General features: G+C 36.1%; 1 protein-coding gene across 1 annotated transcript in view; it reads left to right on the forward strand.

Annotated features, from left to right (window-relative positions):
* kif6 (kinesin family member 6) overlaps window positions 1-26,387 on the forward strand; it is a 55,306-nt gene that overhangs the window by 15,992 nt on the left and 12,927 nt on the right. Inside the window, exons 9-15 of the mRNA XM_088002501.1 lie at window positions 267-353; window positions 4,735-4,838; window positions 6,316-6,421; window positions 8,566-8,722; window positions 15,070-15,720; window positions 24,448-24,550; window positions 24,783-24,838. Coding sequence (XP_087858627.1) covers window positions 267-353; window positions 4,735-4,838; window positions 6,316-6,421; window positions 8,566-8,722; window positions 15,070-15,720; window positions 24,448-24,550; window positions 24,783-24,838 — 1,264 coding nt within the window. The remainder of the gene's footprint in view (window positions 1-266; window positions 354-4,734; window positions 4,839-6,315; window positions 6,422-8,565; window positions 8,723-15,069; window positions 15,721-24,447; window positions 24,551-24,782; window positions 24,839-26,387) is intronic.

Below are 26,387 nucleotides of genomic sequence, written 5' to 3' on the forward strand. Positions count from 1 at the left end.
TGCGAGTACTTTTTGTTTTTAACACCTTACATAGCCTATGCTTTACAAAGCTCTTTTTTTAAAGAAAAAACAAAACAATCAAACTTACACATAAGAGATGAGTGCAAAATAATATCTACAGCAGCCTTCTATGGTAGTTTGCCATAGAAGGCTGAGCTTATTTTGAAAACAGTGATTATTATCAAATCATTACATGAGTGTCTTTATTTTGTCCCTTATTGTCCTCCAGAGAAACAGCGACTGATTGTTAAAATTGTTCTCACCAGGAGTCAATCTCTACTTGCCGCTTTGCTCAGCGTGTGGCTCTCATCAAGAACGAGGCCATATTGAACGAAGAATTGGATCCTGCACTGGTGAGACTGTCAGAGTCCTGTTGCTCTTTGTTTGAAACAACACTTTAGCTGGCCCACGAACTACACAACCCTGACCATTCTAAAGTGGGTCGTCAGAACTTTGACATTGACTCTAAGTGTTACGAAACCTAAATGTTGATTAATTTTGGAATGAAATTATATTTCCAGTGTTAGTTCTGCTCCTCTCACAGCAGGAATTTTTGCATCTTAGACACATGGATATCTATCTATCTTATGTTATTTAGACAGCTCACATGTCCTGTTTGCATTTTCTTTCTGTCCTGTTTACTTTTAATAAATAGTTGTTCAGCATATTTTATACAAATACATCACATTTTTTAGAGGAAACATTTCAGTAGGAAAATGTGCATATATTTATCTGCCAAGTTTCATGGAAAAGAGCATCGACTGAATTTAAAGGACTTTTAACCAGCCCCTTTAAAGTTCAATGACAATGTCACAGTTTTAGCTTTTCTTTGCAATTGTTGATTTATTTAATTTTATATGCCTATAACTTTGCATCCTTAAGCACGTTGTATTTAACTTTACCAGGCTTCTTTACTCCCTCTTAAAAGGCTTGAAAAATAATTAATTTGATTTTGGTCTTTTCTAGTTCTGAATAAATATGAGAAAAACAAAGTAGAGCATGAAAACTCTTCCTGTCCCACTGTCAACATGATAAGCAACACAGTATGTATATATATATATATATATATATATATATATATATATATATATATATATATATATATATATATATAAATGATCTATTGATTCACCTGCCGTCCCTCCCTGTAAAACATCTCATATGTAACACCTACGCATTGTGGGATGATCTAAAATTCATACTCAGATTTTGTATTTGTACTTAAGCAATGCCTTACAAAATTAGGAACTTTGAGTTTGGAGATGTAAAGAACATCTCCAACTATGGAGGCACAAGTTGTTTTTTCAAGCTTTCACAATAGGTCTTAGTAACTTTGGCTAGTAATAATAAAGAGCCAGGCAATGTAGTGAGACATAGGAATACTAACTTTTTTAATAGCTGCAATAATTTTTAAATATTTTTCATTAAGTTCCAACAATAGAATAATACTAATAGTCCCAGTAATATTTCTTGAGATGATAAAAACAGTTGGGTTTTAAAGGGTTGTAAAGGTTTGATGGTTTTTCTTAACTTTCTTCATCTAAAATTAGATTTATTTATTTATTTCATTTTTAAATAGCAACAAATTTCCTATGTTGTATCAAAAATATACAACATTTGCAGCTGTAATTGAGTAACTGTAGCTGGACTGTTGACAAAAATGACGACTCTGACTGAGAAGTTGTAGACCTTTAATACAGAAATGCAAATGTGAAAAAACGATCCTGTTTTATACAACACCGTTTTTGACACGCTGAGTACAATTTACAGTCTTTACCTTGTGAACATGTATCATAAACGTCACCATATTGATTTTAGCTGAAAATCAACATGGTGTTGAAATGTCCCGCTGAGGGGATGAGTTGTGAGTCTTCACAGCTGTGTCCACGTCCTCTGCTTCCACCCAGATCTTCCTCAGAACCGACTGCTACTGTAATCCTGCTGCTAACATTTGGCTGTCCACTTGCAAACCCATGAGAGGTATTTTTATAAGAGTCTGCGGCTGGCCCCAGTAATTGTGACAGCGTCTGGCTGCTCCCATTTGGGTCTGACAGAGTTACAGCTTCAAGCAAACTCAACCTCCTTCCTCTGTTTATAAGTTTTATCTTGTCTTTTGCATTTTCTCCCCTGCTGCTGCTGCTGCTGCCTGCTTACCATCTCTACACGAATAAGCATGAGTTGGAATAAAGCAAAGCCTGGAGTGTAATTTATAAATTATAAAAATGTCATTTATTGAGGTTCGGGATGTCACTTTACCCCGTTAGATTGACAGCTCCCTGTTGGACTTGCTCATTGTGGTAACTGATTTGAAAGCTGCAGTTTTCACATCACTATTATATTTGCCACATTGCCTAAGTAGTCCTGTGGTGCAGCCAGGATACTAAATGGATTTCTGAACAGCAGGAAACCAACCAGACCAGACAAAATATTTAGCGAGTCTTTCATGGAAATGGGAAAGAATGAGGTGTTGAAAGTGACCTGTGCTCATAATGGAGTCTGCTGCAGTGACCTGACCATATTAGGGTGTTATTTTCTCTAAGGGCACAAAGGTCAGTTGTAGACCAAATGCTGGTTTATGTTTGCCAGTAGAGATTTTCTGCAGTCATTAGCTCTTCTAAGATGCCTCCACAACTTGCTGTTGCATTTCTTTTGTGTACCTTAGACAAAGACGACTCCAATTAGTAGATATCTGTGAAACTTCCTCTCACTGACCAACACGAGAGTTTGAGCAAGTGGGTGCAACATCTTCTCATGTGTTTTGGAGAAAGTTCAGTCAAGTGTTTCTGCTGTTAGATGCAATGAGTGCAGCCCTTGTTTACTTATTTTTGGGGAGCATAAAACTTGCCCACGTGTAGAAGGTAGTGGGAAATTGTGCCTCCTTTCCCCTCATAAAAAGAGGCCCCTGTAATAGCAACATGTTTGGAAGTGGGATGCTGTATACATGCATTTAAAGTGAAACCTGTGGTTATACTGCAATGCTTACAGTTTACTGTGGGTGGTTTGCGTGTACAAGAGGAGGAGGTATAATCTAAAGTAAGCGCTGTGTTAATGTTTTACATTTAATTGGGTAACCAGATAGTTAGAATTTAGGTGATGGCAGAGCTGTTCCGAAACTCCACATTTACTGTACCTAGAAACTGTAATAACACTCTTTGCACTTTTCCACAACTTTTTTAGATTTTATGAAACAAATGTTTTTATTTTTTAGATATTATGGAAATGATCAACACAAGGTGCAGCATAAATTTAAATATATATATATATATATATATATATATATATATATATATATATATATATATATATATATATATATATATATATATATATATATATATATATATATATATATATATATATATAAAGAAGCATACACTCTTTTTAAACTCAAAACGTGTGGCATGTATTTGACTTTTTTTGACAGTTTGGTTGGATTAATTTTGTCTTGGTGAATTGTGCCATACTACTTCAATTTGCATACCAGTAACTGAACGAGAGCTGGTCAATGCCTGGGCTAAGGCGACTTTATTTACTAATTAGGTGACACATGAAAGTAATTGCTTGCACTGGTCTAAAAAGGTTTAGTCCATCTTGAACCCAAGATTTCTTGCACACCTTGAACTGTATTTTTTTTATTATTATTTTACATGTTCCAGACCTAGACTAAAGAGATTTGAAGACAATGCTTGCCACACAGTGACAGTTTTCTTTGACAAGACAAAATGTGAAGAAGTTCTAGAGCCTACTTTTGCAAGGCTCTGTACATCTTCTGATATCATCATTACAGTGTGCTGCATAGGTGCCCTAACATGAGTTTGTACAAGAAAACCCAAAACTACCTCATCATTTTATGGCCTAGGTCATTTTTTAGCCTTAGAATATGTAAGTCTGCCATGGTACTGTGGTGCCCGTGTGGGATTTTTTTGCTCTGAAATAGACTGCACCATCCCGCTGACCAACAGCCGGTGGTCAGAGTTTTAAGGATGCAGCTGGGAGAATTACCATCAGAGCAGTGGTTCTAACAAAAAGAGACCAGGGAGCGGCTCTGGTGAAGGAACGGTCAAGCCATGATATTCAGTGTTGAAACATACGATATGGGGTGGATTAGGGGCGTAATCATCGTTGAGCGGAGTGGCACCCACTCAAAAACCGCACCATAGCTGTGTTTTCATTCTGTAGCATCTTGACTCAACAGCATCTGGGGATTTTGCTAGTTTTAGATCAGTTAAAATTACCACTGTTTAGTTTCTGTTAAATTGCTTAGTCTGACCTTTGACCTTGTATTAGCTATTACTGAAACTAGCCTAATTAGGACCTTTGTGTGAGGAACACTGCTGAGTTACTGGTACACAGTTGGCATCTTCTGATAAAGATACCAACTGTGTACCGACTGCGTACATTTTTTTCATGAGAAACAACACTTTTCCTTCCACTTTTTATTTATGCATTACTTTTTCTGTCAAATTAACATAATACTAAAAATGGAGTTAGAATTGTATTTGCAATGTGACCAAAATATTCAAACAGAGCTACAAAAGTCTAGCATATCTCTGGCTGTGTTGCATTGCTTTTTGCCCCAAGGACATCTGACGTGAAGCCTCCCACTATAATGCTGTGACTTCTGTTGACACTTCATAAAGGACCATGATCTCTACATTGTATTCTTCGGATTATAATAAAAGGCCAAATAAACAGGACAGAAACTCTTCATTTGTTTCCTTTTGCATCTTTCAGCTCATTGCACGTTTGAGAAGAGAGATCCAGTTCCTGAATGAAGAGTTGGCAATTGTGACAGGAGAGCAGAGACAGGAGCAGCTAACTGCAGAGGAGATACAAAAGTATGCCTTCTCTGATTTTTCAAAAATGTCATTGTTGTTTTTCTTTTCCAAAAAGCACCAAAAGTAGAACAAAACAAGCATCAAAATAAAGCAAACAAAAAACAGATATATCTTGTCTGTGAAACAAAAAAACATGAAATTACCTGTTCTGTTTAATATCATAAAAACTGAATGTCCCAACATTAACTCTGCATTTTTAGTTTACTTTTATTTAGATAGCAACATGCCTCAGGTGTTCCCCTAAACAATCAGGACATCTTAGTCCTAAATGTCTGGAATTTTCTATTTCAAAATTTGGGAATTGCAAATAACTGAACAATCAAACATATGATTTATAAGAATTTATGATGTTCCTAATAGGTGGCTGTTGCTTTTACTGATGGATATTCACCAGGACTTAATTTAGATTTCATCAACCGTCTTGGGCTAGACCACAGGTTTCATTAAAGACATGGAAAATTCCCCCTTCAATATGGATGCGTTTCCTGTAGCTTTATTTGATTTCATCTTTAATTGGGTGACGTATCTCCTATTTATACCCAATAGGGGTTCACTTCACAGTGGCAACCTGTAATGACTCTTGTTGCCACATTTAGCATCAATGATGAATGATGAGAGCCAAAAGTGCCACAATGTTAGGAATAAAAAAAAGAAAATAATAAAAAAACGAATAAAAATATTGCTATAAATGAATAAAAAATTGCTTTATGACTGTCGTTTTTGTCATTGTGGCCAGCCTCTTCTACAAAAATAGAGGAGATTAGATTGAAGTTAATTTACATTTTTGATAGACCTAGTGCATATCTGTGAAGTGAAAGGAAAAGGATACATGATTCTTGAAAGTTTTGCAAATAAATCTTATGGGCTTGCATTTGTAAGCAGCCCATAAGTAAAAACCCAGTGCAACCAAATGCCCACATTGTTAATCACTTAAATAATTTAAACATTTAAATTGTTTGTAATGTAAAACTTTATATTTTACATTATATTAATTATGATTAGGAGTATTTTTGTATTATTATTATTTGTTGTTCTTTAAAATAATTGTGCATGGCATCAAGGGATTTTCAGAAAACCAAAATCATAAACTCTTGAAGGGACCAGCATGTTTGTGTTAAGCCCTCCATCATATAAACCTGGAAACAGAAACAGAAAATCAAGAACCGCACATTGTCATGCCTGCATTTGATCCGTCTGGATGGATGTCTTCTGGTCTTTTCCAGTGGCTGCATCCGCATGTTGGGATGCAGTGTTTGGACTATCATTTAGCGGTAGTTTATCAACAGGTTGCTCCAGTGGAGCTGAAACTCACGTTGATGTAAATAGTTTTCTTTCACGAGACCCACATTTTAAACTGCTTGGATGAAGCCGTTAACCATTTGAGTGCCTGTTAAGGGAATGTGATGGAAAATTATAACATGGATTTTGGCATTGCTAAAAGTAAGTCTGTGTTTGTTTTTGTGTCTTGGCTTTTTAGGTTGGGCGAGTTAGTCAAAGCCTTTCTGAATGATCCAGATCCAGATGTGACTCTCTCCCTGGGACCTGACATGAGAAAGATACAGCACTGTTTCTTTCTGATGAAGGTAAAATAGTCAGCGCTGCCTCTGTTTGTGAAGTGACTGCAGAAATGTGTTTTGTATAGCTTACTTTTGCTTCTGGTAGGATATATTTTGTTTGTGAAATATATCCTACTTTTTTTTTTTTTTACTTTTCTGTCTTGTCACTGTCACACATGATTCGCATCCTATGACAATTTCAACAAGTTCATTTGTTTAACTTTTCACATTTCTATTAGAAAGTTATTGCTCTTAGCAGAACTCTTAAAAAACCCCAGAATGGATCTGATCACTTTGTCTTATTATCCAAATATGAATCTATGCAACAATGTTAAAAATAACTAAAGTTTCATTTTCTTTTACATTACAGTGTTTTGCATAGTTTTGTAGGTGAATTGTTATTTGAAGTCATCTAAGAAATAAATCAGAACTCAAATTCAAGTTCAAAAACAAGTAAATCGGTTATTTAGAAGAACGTACATGTCATGAATTCTGGTGTGCAAAGCGATATACATTATCCATGATGGTTTTTACACCAAACAGTAAAATCTATGTTTCGTGAAGCTATTTTCTTTGTTATGGTGTCTGGACAAAATGATTGAGTGCAAATGTCAGTTTTTTTTTTTTGTTTGTTTTTTTTATTTTTTTTATTTGGACACTGTTTTACAAACAGAAAATGTGTTCTGGCTGCTGCTGCTTCTACTGCTGCTCCCGGTGGCCAAGAGAAGAAAAAAAACAAAAAAACCTCTGCAATGCTCACTCTGGTTTGGTTGGAACTGAAGCATCCACCAGATGCAGTGCCAGATCCCACATAGATGTCTGTTTATATTCCCTACAGCTTGTTATGATGCACAAACTCTATCTCCTGTTCAGTTTACATTCCTGCAAGTAACGCCTCACTTCGGTTCCAGCAATCCTGTTGAAATGTGTCTGGTTTAAATCCCATTTCCTTCTTCTTTGGTCCTGACGTAGGATTCCAATTATCTGCTTGTCCTTGTTTCAGGGTGAACGCTGATGTGCAGTTTTTTTTTTCTTTTTTTTCTTTTTCATGATTGTTTGTGTTGACAATCACAGTGAGCTACTAGAGTTTCATAAATTTGCTAATCCAGCTGAGCTTCATGAGGTTTAACGAGCCTTGTAAAAGTATTCACTCCCCAAGAAATATTTCACATTTTGTCACTTTAAAGCCGTGAGCTTTAATATAGTTTATTGGGATTTCATATAACTGAACATACAGTACAACATAAAGTGGAAGAGAAAAGGCTTCTTTTTCCTATTAAAATTCTGAACTTCCTCTTGCACTCCACAAATCTTGTTGAAATGGTTGAAAAACCTAGTCAGTTCCATCATGCATGGAGTGCTCCCAGCAAACATCTGGAAGAAAGTACTCTACCAACTCATATGAGGCAAATAGGAAAGGAAACTAGCACATGGTGGTGGCAGCATCATCCTTTTGAGGATACTCGACAAAGTCAGCAAGTACAGCGAGGGCTCAAAAGAAAATTTCATAAATTCTGGAAGAAAATCTGTTTGTGGCTACAAAACTTCAGAGTTTGGTGGAAGTTCACTTTACAGTGGGCCATAGTGGGGAAAAATCCCTAAACATCCTACCAGAGCTACAATGAAATTATTTATGTCAAAGCATATGCGTATGTTTGAAATTCATTTGCTAACGCTTGCTGAGCGCTAACGCTTTCTACCCTTCTCGGCATTTTAACCTCACACTTTTCGGTAACAAATTAGCACACGTACCTATTTTATACCAGCACACATTCACACTCAGACACCATGATAAATAACCAAAAAGGCTTAAGATCTAACAAACACATGTTCTTATATTTGTGACCTGTCTTTTTTGTTTCCAGATGCAGCTATGATTTAATAAAGTCAGTAATACAGTTAGGCTCTTCTTTGTTGAGCAAAGCTGCCCTGTGACATGAAAGCAACCCGCTTCTGCATATGACATACATGAAATGTATACTTCACTATAGTCTCCTTCTGGAGTTTGGGGTATTTCTACATCCAAATGTTACAGATTTAAAAATATAGCAATACTTTTTCAATACACTATCATTTCAAAAGACAGTATATTTAAGTGTTTGAAAAATTTTGAGAACCCACTGCCACATTACTAACAATATCTCTCTTTCTGTTTTCTTTTTTTTTTACAGTCAGTGATTTTGGACAAAAAAGGTGCCAAAACTGGACGCAGTGATCAACAACCGCTACCAACAGGAAGTCGAGAGAACTCCCAAATCAGCAATTCCAGTTCAACAGCAGAACTGACCAAACTGAATGAAATGCTTAAACAACGTGACAATGAGATCAGTATCCTTTGGCATTGTGACCCAGCTGCAATAATCTTCAGTTTCTGACTCTTTTTCTGACAATGGTTTTATGATGAAACACAGAGTTGATCGATAAGCTATCATTTTTCAGAGCCATATAAAGTTAACAGCTATTGACAATTTTTTTAGCTGGTCCAAGAGTAAAATTGGCTTTCTGGATTGTTAAGCTCTGATCTGTACAACTGAGAGTAGATTTAAAGGTGTTTGGTTCAATCTATGTTCAAGTAATCAAATTTATTTGATTAAATTTGATTAATTTATTTGTTTTGGCTTTAGAAAAACTTTAGGATTAATAAAGCAAAATAAAGGAAAAAACTGTATATAGACAAGTCAAACATGGATTGGATTGTTCGACACTTAAAAGAGTGTCGAACAATCCAACAAAGTTTGCAACACATGAAAGCTTTACTCTATTTGGACAACAAACAGAAAATGAGTCTTAGTTTTCCACAAAAAATAACTAAACCCTTGTCTGCTTTTATTCTCATGGAGATGGACATGTCAAGTTGAATGTCCCGTTACACTTCTAAGCTTCAGTTCTGTTACGTACAATAACTCATACACTCATCAAGCTCAATTGTTCCACAAGAACAAGGGATTGAAATATTTTTAACTGTGTCACTTTTTGAACTGTGGCAGCACTCTCTACCAAACTGGAAATATCTAATTCATTCCATTTCTTCCTTCTTTCACTACTGACACAAGAATTTAGGAAAATTATAGACAATTTACGAAGTATAGGAATTACAGACTAATTCCAGTAATAGGGTAATTTGCTGTTTTCCTCACTTTTATCAGGAAAGTCTTCCTTGCAGAACTTTGGTTTATTATTGCAAAAAAATATTTGTTTAAATAACTTATTTGCACACACATAATGTACTTTTAATATTACTACATTCTTGCCAAGTGCTCCACAAATCCAAAAATATCTTGAAGTATTTGCTCAGATATGTTTTCATGTCATGGCTTCTGTTAATGATAAACACTATTGATCATAATTATAGTTCTTAGGCTTGAATATAAGATTTCTGAAGACTTTAAGGGTTTATTCTCCACTCTACCCCTCTCGTTGTGGTTTCTCAATAAATCCCAGCACATATGTAGGAAAACTTGAGATATCTGCTTGATTATTTAACCCGCCAAACCTCAGCTCACTAAAATAAACTAAATATTATCATGCAGATATTTTAGCATAGTGTTTCTTGGACCACATGTGTGTAATGTGATTTCCTCACTTTGTATATTTTCCCCTCTCAAACTGTCACTCCCTGGTTTTCATGGGATGCAAATGTGGACCACTTCAGTGCCCCTATGCGTGTCAGAAAGCATATACTTCAGGTGGTAATGCTCCCACGCTACTGACAAAGTATGTTGTCTTTATTTTCTTTCATTGGGGAGTTTGTATATTTAAATGCAGCAGCCTAAACTGTGAGTCTGTCAGTCATGGTGGTCTGTCTGCAGTACGTAACAGTATAGGCTGACCATGCTTATAGGCGTGTCATCGCTTCCAGCCGCTTGTATTTACCAGCTAATCCCCCTGGTGTCCATGCCTCTAAGTGTTTCACACCTTTAACTTTATTGTGCCAAAGGTGTTTGCAGCAGCCACCAGTGCTTGTGCTGCGGGCTCACACTTCCCACACTGACAAATGGTCTTTATAGGGTTAATTGCAGGAATGTTGCCTGTAAAAGTGTATAACTATCCACTACCCACTGTAAGGGAGTCGGAGCACCTGGTAATGCTTAGCTGGCTCTGCTGGTGGGATGAGGCATATTCTAATACATGATGATGGAACAACAAAGGCAACCAATAAACATTGGGGTGACATTGCATTCTCGTGACTAACCTTAGTTGTTGTGGTATCTGGCATGAAAAGTCAACAAACGCACAACAAACTGCTTAGGGTCTGATTTATTTGTGATGCTATAAACAATCTCGTCTTGGCAGTGTTATGACTTATGGGTCAAACCAAATGGGGCTAATGCTTACAGCATTCTAGCGCAGTTAGATCTACTTTACACGATATAACACATGGGCCTCCAATGCCAGTCTCTGAGAGCATACCAACACTATGACATTATGCAGATTAGTAAACTTGAACGGATCGAAACAGAGTCTTATGAAAACATAAACATAAAGTAGTAGTGATAACTACTGGCATTACTAGTATTACCTGATAACTTAGAGCAACAATTAACCCCTTTATATGTTTCCTCTTGTTTCATCTCAATGCAACAAACCAAACTGTACATTTGACACATTCTACCCTTTTATCCGTTGACAGAATTTAGTGTAGTTCTAGAGATCACACAAAGCCTGGGAGGTTTACTTGTATTCACTCTTAGCCGGATTCCTATGATTTGTGCAGTATAACACAGGATTTATATTCTACTTATGGACTTTTTAGAGTTTTCAGCAGAAGAGCCAAACTATTCATCAGCCATATTTTGCAGCTGTGGTGGAAACTGGGGATAAAAGATTGAACAAGAGCTCTCTCTCTGGGCTATAAAGTGGAACAACTCAGTTTTCTTGCAGAAAAGAAGAGATGTAGTATTCACAACGGACAGATGGCTCAATTAAATTTTTTTATGGTGCACTTCTGTTGACTGTATCCCAAAAATATTTGGTTTATGCAATGGGGGTGACTTATAATGTCTTATTCCGTCTTTTGGATATCTCCAAACCTTTTAGCAGGTCAAAAGGTTACATAAATTCAGGAACATATCGTTCCTGAATTTTGTTTGCTCCATTTTGTCTAAAGAATTAATTATTCTGCAGGGATTTGAGCAGAAGACAGTCTAATAATTTAAATCAGCATAACTGTGAACCCATCATTATTGAACATTGGATTTAACTGCTCTGAAGAAAATCTTCTGTGTTTATTAACCCTTGTGCGTGCGAGGACTGAGGCAAATGTAGAGGACTGAGGCAAATGATACAAGTTTTATGTGTGTGGGGTCAGTTGGACCCCATTTCTAGACACATGGGTTAACTTGTTAGAAATATATTATCTAATTTCAGATGGGCCTCATGCAGCAGTATCCCAACAGTCTTTATAGTCTATATAGTTATGACTAGACCTTTTATTGAGTTTATGAATATGCTAACATTCAAATCAGACCTTAGAAGGTCCATATTGTTTGCTGCTTAGCTTTAATTTTATTAATATTGTTACCAAATGGGTCAAGGTTTGGTTTGAATACTGAATGCAGGCAGGAGTTTTTATAGATGGCCACATGTTTTTTTTTTTTTTTTTTTTTTTAGACAAAAGTGCTCATTGCATAAGATTATCTAAATTGTAGCTTTTGCACACTGGAACTGTTAATTATACTGATTATGTGTAAACATTTAATTGCTTGCAGAGCGTGTTGTGTTAACAGAAGAACTGGCATTGGCTTGTCAGCCGTGTCTGCTGGCCTTATTCTAGCTTTTGTAGATCTGTCCTATCCTCTGCTTCAAATCTATTTTCTGATACTTTGGATACAAACATGTATTTTCTGATACACTTTGTATCCAAAAGACATGTGGATATTTAATATTGGTAACATTGTAGAACCTAAAGGTACAGAGGTGCAGTGCCTTGTGAAAGTATTCACACCTCACAGCCACAAGCATCGATTTATTTTATTAGGATTTTCTGCTTTTCAAATTTTGTCGGACATTCTGCATTAGCTTTTCTTTCTTTGAAAACACAAAACATTTTGGTTTATTAAAAGTCACTTATAGAGAACCAAGATGATCAAATTGAGATTTAGACACTGAGAGCACAACTGGATAGTTTTTTAGACTTTCAGTGCGAGAAACGGAAGGGATGTTATAATTGCAATTTAGAGAATGATCTTGACCAGGATTTTTAAAAAGCTTCACCAGAAGCTAGTTTGAAACAGTAGTAAGGTAGTCATTTCTTAATTGCACTTATAATCAAATGAATATGAATGCAAGCTATTAATTTAAGTTTTCATCAGTAATAAAATACTTATGCCGTACACTGAAATTGTAGCAGTTTGTGGTAAATTTGTCAGCAGTTACTTTCAAAGTACTTTTATTTTCTGTGATGTCATTGGACAGTTTAATGAGGAGAGTTGAGACAGATGAGGAGAGTGCTTTGTGACTGAGTTTGACCACAAAATGTTGAGTAAATGACATGCAAAGCGGTCCACAGATCTTACGTGAAACCCCACAGAAGTTTTCAACAGTCACTTGAGTTTTGTGGTCAACTTCATCATTATGGGATCTTGGTATTAAAAAAGCAGCAATCCAAGGTAATAACTTGTATGAATTGATAATTATTTATATTATTAACTAACTAAATAAGGGAAATTAATACAAGTGTGGTTTTAGATAAGATTAAACACAGGCTGTATTCAAATATGATCAACAGATTGATATATTGATGTGTGATCTAAAAAAATAATGGATTAGTCTAATCTAACCAATAATCAATTAGTTTTTATTGTTACTTTTTTTTCTATGAATAGTCTGAAACCCAAATAGAAAAACACCTGGAACAAATACATTTTACATTAATACATAATTTATTATTTTACAAATAAATAACATTTTTTTAAAATATACTTGTAGAATAAAGAGGGTTAGAAGTAGTTTTTAAATAATGGATGGTCTATTACAAATTTTAATAGAGGGCAGACTGTGTATTATCAACAAGTACAATTATTGAAGTCCTCAGAAAAGTTGTATTTTTCCGTAAAACTTGGCCTTTGTAGGTTATTTGATATATTGGGATTGGCAGTTTTGGGAATGGTTGGTTTTCGCTGGAAACATTTTACCACCACTGACATCCCTTTTGTGTTGACTGACAAGGACATAGAGTAACTTCTCCAGCCCCTTTAGAAAATTATCTACTCATCATCCAAAAAATTACTCTAATTTGAACATCCTAAAATATCTGATGACCACGATAGTTACAGTCTTGCCACAAAGACGTCTGTTATTCTCACTGTAAGAAAACCGAATAGCTTACTAATGTGCAGTGTGACTTTAAATTATGGGTTTGGATTATGGCATCAAACGCACTTCCATTGACATTGTCGTGGGAGTTGCAATAATTCCCAACTGTTTGATAGTTCATTCATGTACAGATATGTTCCCAAACATGTCATTCATCCTCTCATTTTCGCCAGTCAGTTTCTTACCAGACGGTGCCCTGTCCCATAAAATAATTCACAGACCTTAAACCTTTAGTCTCAAATTTCCACGCAGATGTTTGATTTATTCTTGACAGATTTTATGGTTGAGGTCATTATAAAGCAGTTCATACTTATGAATTCATACTTGTGAAGTGAAATTAAAATGATATGTGACTTTAGAAATGTTTTGCAAATAAGACATTTAGAAGTGTGGCCTTCATTTACCTTCACCCCCCTGAAACAACATCTTGTAGAAACACCTCGTGTTGCAGGATTTTTGGGATATGCCCCTACCAGCTTCATAATGTCCTGCCAGAGTTTGTCAACTGGATTTAGATATGGACTTTGAGTGAGCCATTCTAACATATGAATGTGCTTTTATGTAAAGCTTTCCAAAGCAGCTTCTCTTTTCCATATTTCATTGTAGAGTTGTTGATTTTATTGTGATATGCTGTGTTAGTTTTCAGTTATGGTTTAACTTTGTAGCATATCTTTGAAGCTATTGCCATCCACGTTCTATTAGGAGTCTAATGCTCCATGAGATTTTGAAGTTGATATGTTTTCTAATGTAATTTTGCTTTAAGCTTCTTTTAAAACTTTACGATCACACCTGATATGTACAACCAAGGAACATATATCTGATATGTTCCTTGGTTGCTGTGATGCTGTTTGTTCAATAATGTTCTCTGACAAAAACCTCCGAGGCCTTAACAGATCAACTGGATTCACAGATTAAATTACACACAGGTTTCTGAAGACAATTCCTTTCACTGGATTTGATATAGCGGTATTAGAGTAAGGGAAAACTAAAAAGTACTAAAGGATATTGTAATATCTGGACAGTATCACTGCTGTCCTTCTGGATCTTCTGCTCTCCACTAATTCATCCCAGACCATGACACCATTCCAAGTCTGTAATACCAGATACTGAGGACATGTCAGCACCCTAAGATATCATTATGGAAATTTATGATCAACTGGAAAAAGGTCACTTGTGAGTTGGATTTTACAAAAAGAGCATAAAGTCTAAAATTAGCTCTTGGGGTGTTCCTAAATATCTGTCCAGAGATGTTTATTTTAACCTTTTTATTTTTGTTCTTTGTTCTCATTATAATGCATTGGCTATTAAGTTAAATATGTTGTCCTTGCTGCGTTTGCTGAGTCTTTAACCAGTTGCTGCAGGTATCCTTGTGAGAATACTGAAGAAAGAAAAGGAAAGAGCAGATGATGCCATCGCACGGCTTGCTTACATTACTGATGCCAAAGTGCTGTCCTCGTTGAAGCCCTCAAGCACGCAGCCTGTTTCACAGCCTAAAGAAACAAATATGGAGACATTTTTCAAAAACTATGGAGGGAAAGGATTCACAAGGCTTCACTTGAGGAAAGGAAATAAAACTTCATCAGCAGACTATAGCGAAAGAATGTTTAGAATGCCACAGTTTAGCATAGGAAAGGCTGACATCTCTGCCACAGGCCATGCGCCTCAACCATATCCAGTGCTTCAGAATAATGAAGGGAATAATAAGACCTTTACAGAGGATCATGGTGGGAAGGTTTCCACAGTGCCACAGTTGGAGGAGCAACACGTGGACACATTACCAATGCACCAAAGAGAAGAAGTGTGCACAGGCCCTTGGTTTAGCGAAGGAAACCTGAACAGCTTTGGAGGTGACCAGGAAGGCCAAGCATCAACAGCAGTTCAGTTGAAAGTGGAAAACATGGTAACTCTGCTGGCAGAGGACCACAAAGTGTCCACAATGCCACAGTTTAGAGGAGAAAACACGGAAACGGTTCCAGCGGGACGAGGACGAGCTGGGCAGTATATGAAAAGAGGTACTTACACGTTTTGTTCTTTCTCTATTTTCAGAAACACGATTTTAGTAATGATATATTCTTGTTTATGACACTTCAGTTTTAGCAGAGTAGTTCCTCAGTTAAAAACTAAAATAATGTTATGATATTATACAAAAAAGTGGCCACTTTATTACTTGCACTTTGCTCGATCGTTTTTAGAATTACCTTACTCCTTTCTGGTTTTGATTAAGCGTATTGTGCAGAAAAATCTAGAACAGGTACGCCGAAAAGGCAGAATAATAAGGACTCCTAAACCTACTATTGTGGCAAGCAGCCAATCAGATTGTTGAGCTTGAAGTTTCCAAAATTGTAGCTGTTCACTGCCACCAGGCAGCAGTAAATACGGCTAAAAGACTTTCAGAAAAAATTTCAATGTGACATCCAACCTTCCAGATCTGGATCAAGAGATAAGTTTGTGATAAATTGGGTGCTGAGTCTTCAGGCAGGTGATCTCTCTCAGCTGGAATGTAGGCAGTCATATAGACTGTGGCTGTCTATTGTGAGCTGTGGGCCGTGACCAGGATCTTGGATTCCGGATCTGACTTCACACGTCTTTAATTTCAGCAGAATGCAAACTGTGGGATAATTAAAAGATTTATTTTTTTCAAACTGTCTTGTTGTCTCAGCAGAGCAGCTGTAGACAGCACAATATATTAGACATGTTATTTTGTTGCTTGTAAAAACCTGATGAGTTTGAAAATTGTAATTCTCAGTGGCTCATGATGGGTGTAGCAGAGGCCAAGAGGACTTTGCAATATTTATCCACACAGAGTTCAGACAGTATCTCATTGCAATAGAACCTCTATTCAGCTTAGTTAGCAGTTTGTAAATCCACAATAATTGCTTAAAAACACTTATTTGCTTTGTTTTCCTTCTGGTCACTGTGTGCTGGAAACAATTTCGAACATGAACTAATGAACCAGACTGCTGGTCAATTTCGTCTTAAATTGATTTCCTGACATCAATTTAAGATTTCAAGCTTAAATTGATTAGTTACCCTTCCCGTTTTTTCTCTGGCACACAGATTATGATCTAAACCTTTGAAGATAATTACAACGTTCAATTGCAACACTTAACACAGCAGATGTTTGTACATTGTCAGTATTGTTTTTCTAGCTATTTAAGTGAAACAAGAACTCAGAGGTTGCTGACATTTAAGACAGTTGAGCTTTCATGTTTCAAGCCAGAGGCAACAATTATTTGGCTTTTCCTGGTTAAGTTTGCTTCAGTAGAGCTTTAAGTGTGATGATAAACTCGGCCCCTTTAAAAAGTTTGGTCATAGCCATCGAGCATTGATGTGCGAGCCAGAAACTCATGAAGCTGTGCTGTTGTCTGTCCGAACCACAGCTCCCTCATATGCTTTGACATTTTTCTGCAATAGTGCCCAGCTTTGGTAATAGAGCGAACAAAATCGGGTCCCTGCTGAAAAACAAACACATGTTTTAACTCAGACAGGATTGATGATCAGTCATATAAAGGGGCAGAACAGAAGGAAGAGCTCCGAGGGATGTCCTGCAAACCAGCAATTTATAAAATCACTGATAAATCACGTGCAACCTTCATAAATCACTTTGTCATGTCATGCCATGAAGGCTAAACTCTGTCATCCAAGTGGTCCTTGCAGAGAAATTAAAGTTTCTGCCAACTTTCTTTGTCCAATTATGACTCACCATTAATAAATCGCTCTCCCTATTTGATGGGGGTAAAAAACAACAACTAATGAGCTCAGTATTTTTATTCAGAATCCATTGTCCTGTAGCCATTGATGAGTCGCTAACACAATGTTACAGTCAGGAGTTATTCATTTCTAGACATATCAGTTTTGGAATTTTCTCTTTTCTAGACTCTTAATTCTCTGACAATTCTAATTCCATAAACGTCGATAAAAAATCTCGGAGGACGATGCCAAACCAAGTATAAAAAGTCTAGTTAAACAAGCAGAAGGCATCTTCAGAGCACAAAAAATTGGCAGCATACCCGTTGAGTAGAGCAGTGGCTAGTTAGTTTGCAGTGAAGCTGTTCCCAGTTGTCTATATATAACTATATAGTAGCACAAATTCAAATTTCTAAACCAACATCACAGAGATCTGCAACAGTCAACAGTGATGATGTTATATACAGGGCAAACTCAAAAATCACATAGTAGACACTAAAGACAAAAGTAATGACAGCAATGCATCATGCTCAAGAAGTAGTTCATAAGGCAGTTTTTTTTTTCTGGCAAGGAATTCATGAGAAAAGTTTAAGAACAGTGCTTTGTATACCTGATGGACTGGTAATCGAAAAGTGTGTTTTACTCACACTGAGCGTAATAGCGTGGCTTCAATGTAACAGTCAAAACCTTATTTCAAAGACACTGTTTGCCAGTAAGCTCTCTAAACTCACTGCAGTTAGATTTATTATAAATATGTGCCTTGGTTTTAGATAGACTTCTGACCCAAATCAAGATACTCTCAGGAAACAAAGATTAAATGTTAAAAAAAATAGTATTAACAAGGAATATACAATGGTAGAGTCCAGGGTGTTAGTTTGCATGGCGGAAGGTAGGGTGCGGCTGGAGCTGAGGTAGGAGTGGACCGAGTTTGATGATGCAGTGATGAAGAGAATCAATCAATCAAAGTTTATTTGTATAGCATATTTCAGCAGCAAGGCATTTCAAAGTGCTTTACATAATTAAAATATAAACAGCATGCGAGATTGAATAAACAGTGAGAAACAGAAAGAGATTTTGAAAAAAAAAGATCAAAAAAGATAAAAACATTAAAACCCGTGCCCCTTTTAGGACTTCAGTTAAACGTCATTTAACTGGGACTCTAACCCTCTGGGAATTTAGTCAAAACGCCATTTGACAAGGACTCTAACCTCTCGGACTTCAGTCAAAACCCCGTTTGACAAGGACTCTAACCTCTCGGACTTTGGCATTTTTAAAATTCACTTACGTTTCTGTCGTTATCGTAAAATTCACTTGCGTTTCTGTTGTTATCGTGTTAGTTGAAACGCCGTCAATTGGGACTCTAAACCCCGTAGGACTTTAGTTAAACGTCGTTTAATTGGGACGTTTTCCAGGGGGGCTTTACATCATTAAAACATAGACAGTGAAACAGAGAAATAAAAAGAAATTAATAAATAGATAAAAAGTTAAGATACAAACATTAAAACATTGAAGACATCAAAACCCGCACTCTAACCCTAATTTACCCATACGCAACTCTAAACAGATGGGTTTTAAGTTGAGATTTAAAGGCACCCAGTGTTTCAGCTGTTTTACAGTTTTCTGGAAATTTGTTCCAAATTTGTGGTGCATAGAAATTGAATGCTGCTTCTCCTCATTTGCTTCTGGTTCTGGGGTTGCAGAGCAGACCACAGCCAGAAGACCTGAGGGGTCTAGACGGTTGGTACAGCAACAACAGATCTTTAATGTATTGTGGTGCTAAACCGTTCAATGATTTATAAACTAACAGTATTTTAAAGTCTATTCTTTGAGCTACAGGGAGCCAGTGTAGGGACTTTAAAACTGGTGTTATGTGCTCTATCTTCCTGGTTTTCGTGAGAACACGAGCAGCAGCGTTCTGGATCAGCTGCAGCTGTTTGACTGATTTATTAGTCAGACCTGTGAAGACGCTGTTACAGTAATCAATGCGGCTAAAGATAAACGCATGGATGAGTTTCTCTAGATCTCGCTGAGACATAAGTCCTCTAATCCTGGAGATGTTCTTCAGGTGATAGAAGGCCGATTTTGTGACTGTCTTAAGAGAAACCTTAAGGTTGTTGGTTATGGGCGAATGATGCAAAAGCAGTAAGTGGAGGAAACCTGAATAACTTAGAGATTATGTTCCAGGAGCACACAAAGAGGTAACCTTCAGAAAAAGAGAACAGGGGAGGTATTAGCATAAAGGTCAAATGCATAAAGTAACAAACATGGAGCTCAATAGCAAGCTGAAGGTGCCAGAGATATTAACACTCAGGCATTGCAGCCACTTCCTCTTATTCAGCTATTAATGAAGCTTGATGCAATGCAGGTGTGTGGGAGCACCCAGCTCAGCCCCACCCTCCATGGAAAACTTGCAGCTCCAGCTCAGAAGAAAAAACACAACCCCAAACTTTGACATCATGTATTGTATCTAAAATCTAAGCTAATCTTACCCTGTTTGTGGGTCAAAGGGAAGTTAAATACTGATAATGAATCAGACCGCAGCTGCAGTTAAGTGCTCTTGTTCCCTTGACTCATTCTCAGAACAAATGATTCTGGTCCACAGCTGATTCTCTTAACTGACCTTCCAGGAGGAACGTTTAATGGGGCATGGCTCCTAAGGGTCATGTGTTCAAAAAAAAAAAAAGTGTTTATTTTTACATACATTTTTAAAAATGGATGGGATAATTAAGATTAATTTATACTTCATTCTTTAAAGCTTTTGATGTTTTCTGTTGTTTTCGTAGTTTCTACAGAAAAATCACACCTTCAAGGTTGCTAATTAATATCTTAATGAGGCCTTTTGAAGTTTGCATGTTTTTCCAGTGGGAATCATGAATGGAAAGAAATGTCTTTAATTAGAAGAAATCTGCTCCTTTATTGTTTGTAAAGGAGCAGAACAATCAGAGAGATTGTTCTCTGAAAGAGATTAAGCTTAATTACTTACTTCCTTAATTAGCTGATTTTTAAAAACATCATCGCAGTTCCAAGTTTTCTTACTTTCTTTTTGAACAGTTTAAAATGTATCTTGTCTAATTGCAAAAGCAAATAAATCAATCTCTCTTGGTCATTGTAAGTGAATAGTTTATCTTTTCCCATTTGTTTCTTAGAGTATCTCATGGAAGCTGAAAAGCTTCAGTAATAAAGTTAATATTTGTGACAGCAGCAAGAAAGTAATTGTTCTGATTTTTTTAGTAACAGTTGATGTTACTGTTGGGAACTCTTTTTTTTTTCCAACATTAAATTGTTGTCCTGAACTAAAATGAGATAGGACTATATTCATAAACTAAATTGCACATTAGCCAAATTAGGTATTTTATCCATGAATATGGATCCCATTCATTCACGATAGGAAAAACAGAATTCCTAGGTCCTGCAAACCCTTGCTAGCAATGATGTCTCTGGCTTGGAATGCTTCTCCCATTTCATCACACTTCATGCTGAATCTTCTTCTCTGCTTTGTTTGCTCTGACAGTTTGAGCAGAACACATTTTAAGCTCCGTCAGCTGTTTAGCAGCAGGGAAAAGTTTATGCTTTACAGACGAGCTTTGCAGTTTGGGAAATAGATAAAAAATTGTTTAAGAGTCCATTAAACTGTTTCAGGAGGATTACTGAATAAACTTTATTTGCCTATGGTGATATTGGCTATCACTGTGCAGAGATCCGGAGTTAATTCAGCATCATAAAACTGATGACTATTGACTAAATAGTGGCCAAAGAAACCATTGCATTATGTTTGCTGGAAATTTGAATATGTTTAATTGTTTTTCTACTTATTTTTCAACGTTTTAGTCATTAGGACACTTTTTATACGTATGGTTTGGAAAGAAATATGTTAATGTTTGTTTTATTCTTTGATTATTTAAATACAAATACATAGTAATGGTTTTTGTTACTGTATATTACATTACAATAAGAGCCATTTAAAATTTACAAAAAACATCTGTAGTGTGTATACTCTCTTTGCAACGCTTCTTTTTATGATTGAAAAGATTTTGATTTTTTTTTTTTATATTTTTTTGTGATATTTTCTTAAAATAGCACTGTTTAAAAGAATAGTTGTTAAAATATAAGCTTTATTGATCAAATTTCTTTAAAATACACAGAATGTCCAGAATATTCCAGGAATTGAATTTTAATGTACTGCAACATCTATCATTCCTTGGCATCTGGATAACTATGAGCACATTACATCATTCTTCACTGCTCTGTTTTAATCCAAAACAAATGTGCTGCAGAGGTCTTTGTATATTGCTCAATAGGTCACTAAATGTTTATATGCTGGAGTTTAACATTTATCCAACATTTCATGTTCTGCAGTCAGCAACCGTTTTGGTTTCTCTGTGTCAAATTCTGCTGTGCTTGTATATTATGGCCCAATAGCTCTACCTGTCGTCTTTCCAAAGAACATTGTTGCTGCAGCATTGTGGTTCTTCAGGTGCAAATTTGTAAACTCAAGCTGTGGTACTATTTATTTTAGAGTTAGGAAATATTTTTCTTTTATGTTCCAAGCAAGATACATAGTCCTTTTCTGATTATGTTGTCATAAACTTTTATTTTGGCCACGCTAACTGAGGTCTCTGGCTTCTGAAATAAAGCTCTTGGGTACTTTGCAGTTCCTCTAAACACTGCATGCTCTAACCTTGGTGAATTTGATCAGAACTTTGCTTGATGTTCAGTGTCAGTAAAATTAGCAACTGTTTTTTTAAATGGTTTCCATTTATGAAGACTTTTTTTATTATTATTTTTTTCCACTGTAGTGATTCCTAAATTGTTTGGCTTGGAAACCCACATTGATAGTCAGCAACAGTTGTTTCGCTGAGGTCACTGCTGATGTCCTTCTCTCTTGGCATTGTGTTACCTTTACTAGTATGCTTCAGAGCAGTAAACTGCAAAAAAAAAAATCTGTTTTTACAGAGCAGACCATATTCAATCAATCAATTTATTTTGGTAAATTGTCCACATTAAACACAGGAAACAACAACAGAAAAATAACAATAAAGAAGCCCATAATTTACCAAAAAAGGAATAGGCTGAAGCCAAGCTTATTCGTGCCCAACAACCTACCAAGATATCTTCACAATACATATACATCTACATAACAGCGTAAGATGTTATCATTTTACATTTTAGAGCTCTTTTAAAGCTCACCAAGAAAAAAAATCATCATTCAATTCATTCCACAGTTTCACACCAATAACTGAAACACATCTAGACTTTACCTGGCTCTTCTCTTTTGCACATTCAAGTATAAACAAACCTCACAAATTATATTTATTCTCTCTCAGTTTTTTTAATGGTTTATTAAACACTGTCTGTCTGGAATAAAATTGAGAGCTTCAATATACTTGAGTTTAGATAAAAAAATAAATTAATAAGAAATATATATATATATATATATATATATATATATATAGATAGATAGATAGATAGATATTTACGCTCATTTTATTACATGCTTCTATTATGTAAGTTTCCCCATTACATAATCTAAATCCACAAAGCACACGGATTAAATTAGGTTATCCACATAAATATCAAAAGAAAAACATTGGTGAGTCATATTCTCCAAATCTGAGGATTAGTGCCATCTTCTCTGGTTTAAGCTGGTTGCGGTTTCTCAAACACTTGAAAAAAAAAAAAAAAGAAACAGTGTCCTTGTATCTGTGCAGCTATGTTATTGTATGAAATGAGGTGATGTTTCTCTGAGATATTCCTGGTATGTTGCTGTTCATGCAAGCCAAATGGTTCCCCTGTGAAAGCCCAACAGTGAATTGTTGAGATTGGCTCCAACAGTCTATGTCCACATGTTGGCTGCTGGTTTTAGTCAAGACTTTCCAAAAATGAAGAAACACAAATCACTTACTAAACAGCCATAATTCTCAAACGAGTCAGAGCCCTGTGTATGTCCCTCTGCAAACGTCACAAAAGTAACAATAGTGGAAATATTGGAAACTGATGTCAAGTTTGGGGTTTTCCAAAGTTGAGCATTTACTTAAGTTTACTTCTTGTGCAAAGTAGGATATTTTTACATCTTGATAACACTCTTGTTAAAACAAACAGTTTTGGATTACAAAAAAACAAAAACAAAACACAAAGATCTAGAATGACCTTGTTCCAAATAAAAAAAAACTATATTTATAGCACATGCATAGATCTTCAGGAAACAAACCCTATTAAAATCATTACAAGCATATAAAACAGTGAGGATGTGGGGTTCAAAATAATTTAATGTCCTAATTTGTAGAAGTTTATGTTGGAGGGGGTGGGCTGTAGTAGGTGTTGCTGACATGCTGTTTATCTTTGTGTTTATATCCCTCCTAACCCTGAACAACAGTCTAATTGTTCTTGTGGTTTGTCCTTGGTAAAAGGTGGAAGGTTGGGGGGTTCGGCCCACATCTGGCTGCCAGATTGGAGTCAAAGGATGTGGGAGAGACCACAGCTCTGTCCAATTTTCTCATAGTTATTAGATTTGTTTTAGGGGAGTATGACAAACACAGACATTGTAAATAAGGTAATTTGAATGATGGGTTTAGTTAAGCAAATATTTTAGAGATTAGAGTCCCATACTGTGTTTTCCAGTGAGTAACAGCCATGATTCAGGACTGAGTGTAAGCTGTTTGCTGGAGGCAGTTTAGAGATAAAGATCTCAAGCTTTAACCCAGCATGTGCAATTATAATTATCTCTCATTTGTCCAGAGCTAACCATCTGTTTGTCACTAGCTAAAGATGAAACACAAGAAAAGAAACCAATAAAAAAGTCTGATCTTATACCCAAGTAGTTTGAAATTTGATTTGCTGGTTTTAAAAAGATTATATGTGACTTTTAAAAATGTTAATATATATTTCCCATGGAAATGTTCACATATCGTTGCACATACTGTTGTTTTATACGTTGAGGTTTGTGGTTGCAAACCGCAAACCTCAACGTGGTCTACTATTAAAGTAGTATTAATACTTTTGAATGGTCCTTCATGAGTATTTTGGTGTTTCAGTACAGATTTTTATCTCCTCAGGTTCAAAGTTGTCAATGGGAAAACAGGAAGCATTTGAGATTTTCATAAGAGATCACGAGGAACATCAAACCATTGAAGAGAATTCGAATATACTCAAAGAAAGGTGAGTGACGAAAGGAACAAGATATTCCTCCACAGTGTTATATGGCTTCTGCTTGCATTTAAGATTCCTTCTGATACAGTAAAGTTGCAAACACATGATAACATAAAATTTTATTTCACCTTTTTCATAATCATTGCACCTCAAAGCACACCCCTTGGTTATTTCCTTAATTGTAGTTTTCCATTCATTAAATTTAGTGTAAAAAAAATATTTGGCTTCTTCTTTTGACCAGGTCAGATGAGGCCAGAAGACTTGGAGAACAACTAAAGGGAGCCAGAAACAGAATCAGTGAGTTCTCTCAACATTTGGGAGTTCTTCTGTAGATATTACGTTACAGTTTTTAGCTGTGAACATCTTTCACGTCTACAATTTGCTCTCAGTGTTATTCCTGTGGTACCCAACCAAAAAACATCAACACCAGATCACTGTCAGGGTGTTGAGTCCCTCGAGCGTCAGAATATCTTTCACAGCATTCCTAAGCCTTCCCAGAACTGGGAGGCATTCAAATTTCCATCCACTTATAGCGGGCTTCCAACCTGTGCTTTTTACGAGTCGATCTCAGGCTGTTTTATGACGATTCTGTTAGAGCTCCCCCGAGTTCTTCCTGATAGTCACTAACTTAACTAAGCCAAAATGAGTCCTGGCATTAATTTGCAATGCAATGTGAATGAATCCAAAGACGTTCACAGTCTCTCGCTGCGATTTGTTAACACATGTACTTCTTGTAAAGCTATATGTAATGGTAGTACAGTGGCCTAATTTTACAGTTCTTTCTCTAAATACTAGGTAAATGTAAAATTTAACAGCTTTTGGATGCAGTTTTTAATTCTTAGGACTAAATATGAAAATGCAAAAGTATTTAGTAAAAAAAATTCTAATTGCTTCTTTAAAAAAAAAATAATAAGATGACAAATACAATCTTTCCTTACCAGATGGACTTGATGGACTTATCTTTGTGAGCTCCTCTGTAAAAGCAGAAGTTTTGGTAGTTGTTTAGTGTGGAGCAGTTGGGTGTCTGCGATAACAATAAGTCCAAATAGGTAAGACCTCAACAATGATCACAAAGAAGCAGTAGTTCCTACCCATCAGTCTGGGAGGGGTTAAAACATTAATTATTCTACAACGCAGAACAAAACAAATTTTCAAATCACATTTTCAAGATTTGACGCCTCGGTATACTTACTCTAAGATTAACCCTTTTAATGCTCAGAGAAAAGATGAAAGCCCCAAAAGCTACATGCGATGCTCTCGAGGCCTCCAGAAGTTATTCCTGACTGAATTGTTAGAAAAAGACTGAATAAGAACAGCTTGTTTAGAAGCATTAATAAGGCTCTTCTTTCTAAAAGGAAAATGGCATAAGACATGTCATTACGTTTTTAACAAACAGTACCCAACATGTCTCCCTGGTGGAGAGGTAATGATATGGGCTTGTTTTGCAGCCACAAGATCTGGACACGTTGTTGTTACTGAGTTTTTTTTATACCAAGGTATTCAAGAGTAATCTGTCCATCTGTCGGATGTCTGAAGCTTGATCGAAACTAGATCAACAGCAAAAAGTATGCCTAAAACAGCGGCAGATATACCAGAGATTGGCTGAAAAAGCAAAAAAATCAACATACTTCAAAGTTCAAACCTCAAACTTAATGTGCTGTGGTGGGACTGTAGGCAGAACAAATAAACCTCAATGAAATTAAGCGTTAAAAGGCAAAGAAGTTCTCCAAATTTCCCCACATTCACAATAGTTTGTCAGCTGCTTATTACAATAATAACAATAATCTTCATTGTCAACAGACATCTTAATTTGGCTTCGGCGTTACACAGTGGTTAAAAACCATAA

The sequence above is a fragment of the Poecilia mexicana genome, unplaced genomic scaffold (genome assembly GCF_051168715.1).
Source record: "Poecilia mexicana isolate PSO_F unplaced genomic scaffold, ASM5116871v1 scaffold_22, whole genome shotgun sequence".
In the NCBI taxonomy this organism is placed as follows: Eukaryota; Metazoa; Chordata; class Actinopteri; order Cyprinodontiformes; family Poeciliidae; genus Poecilia; species Poecilia mexicana.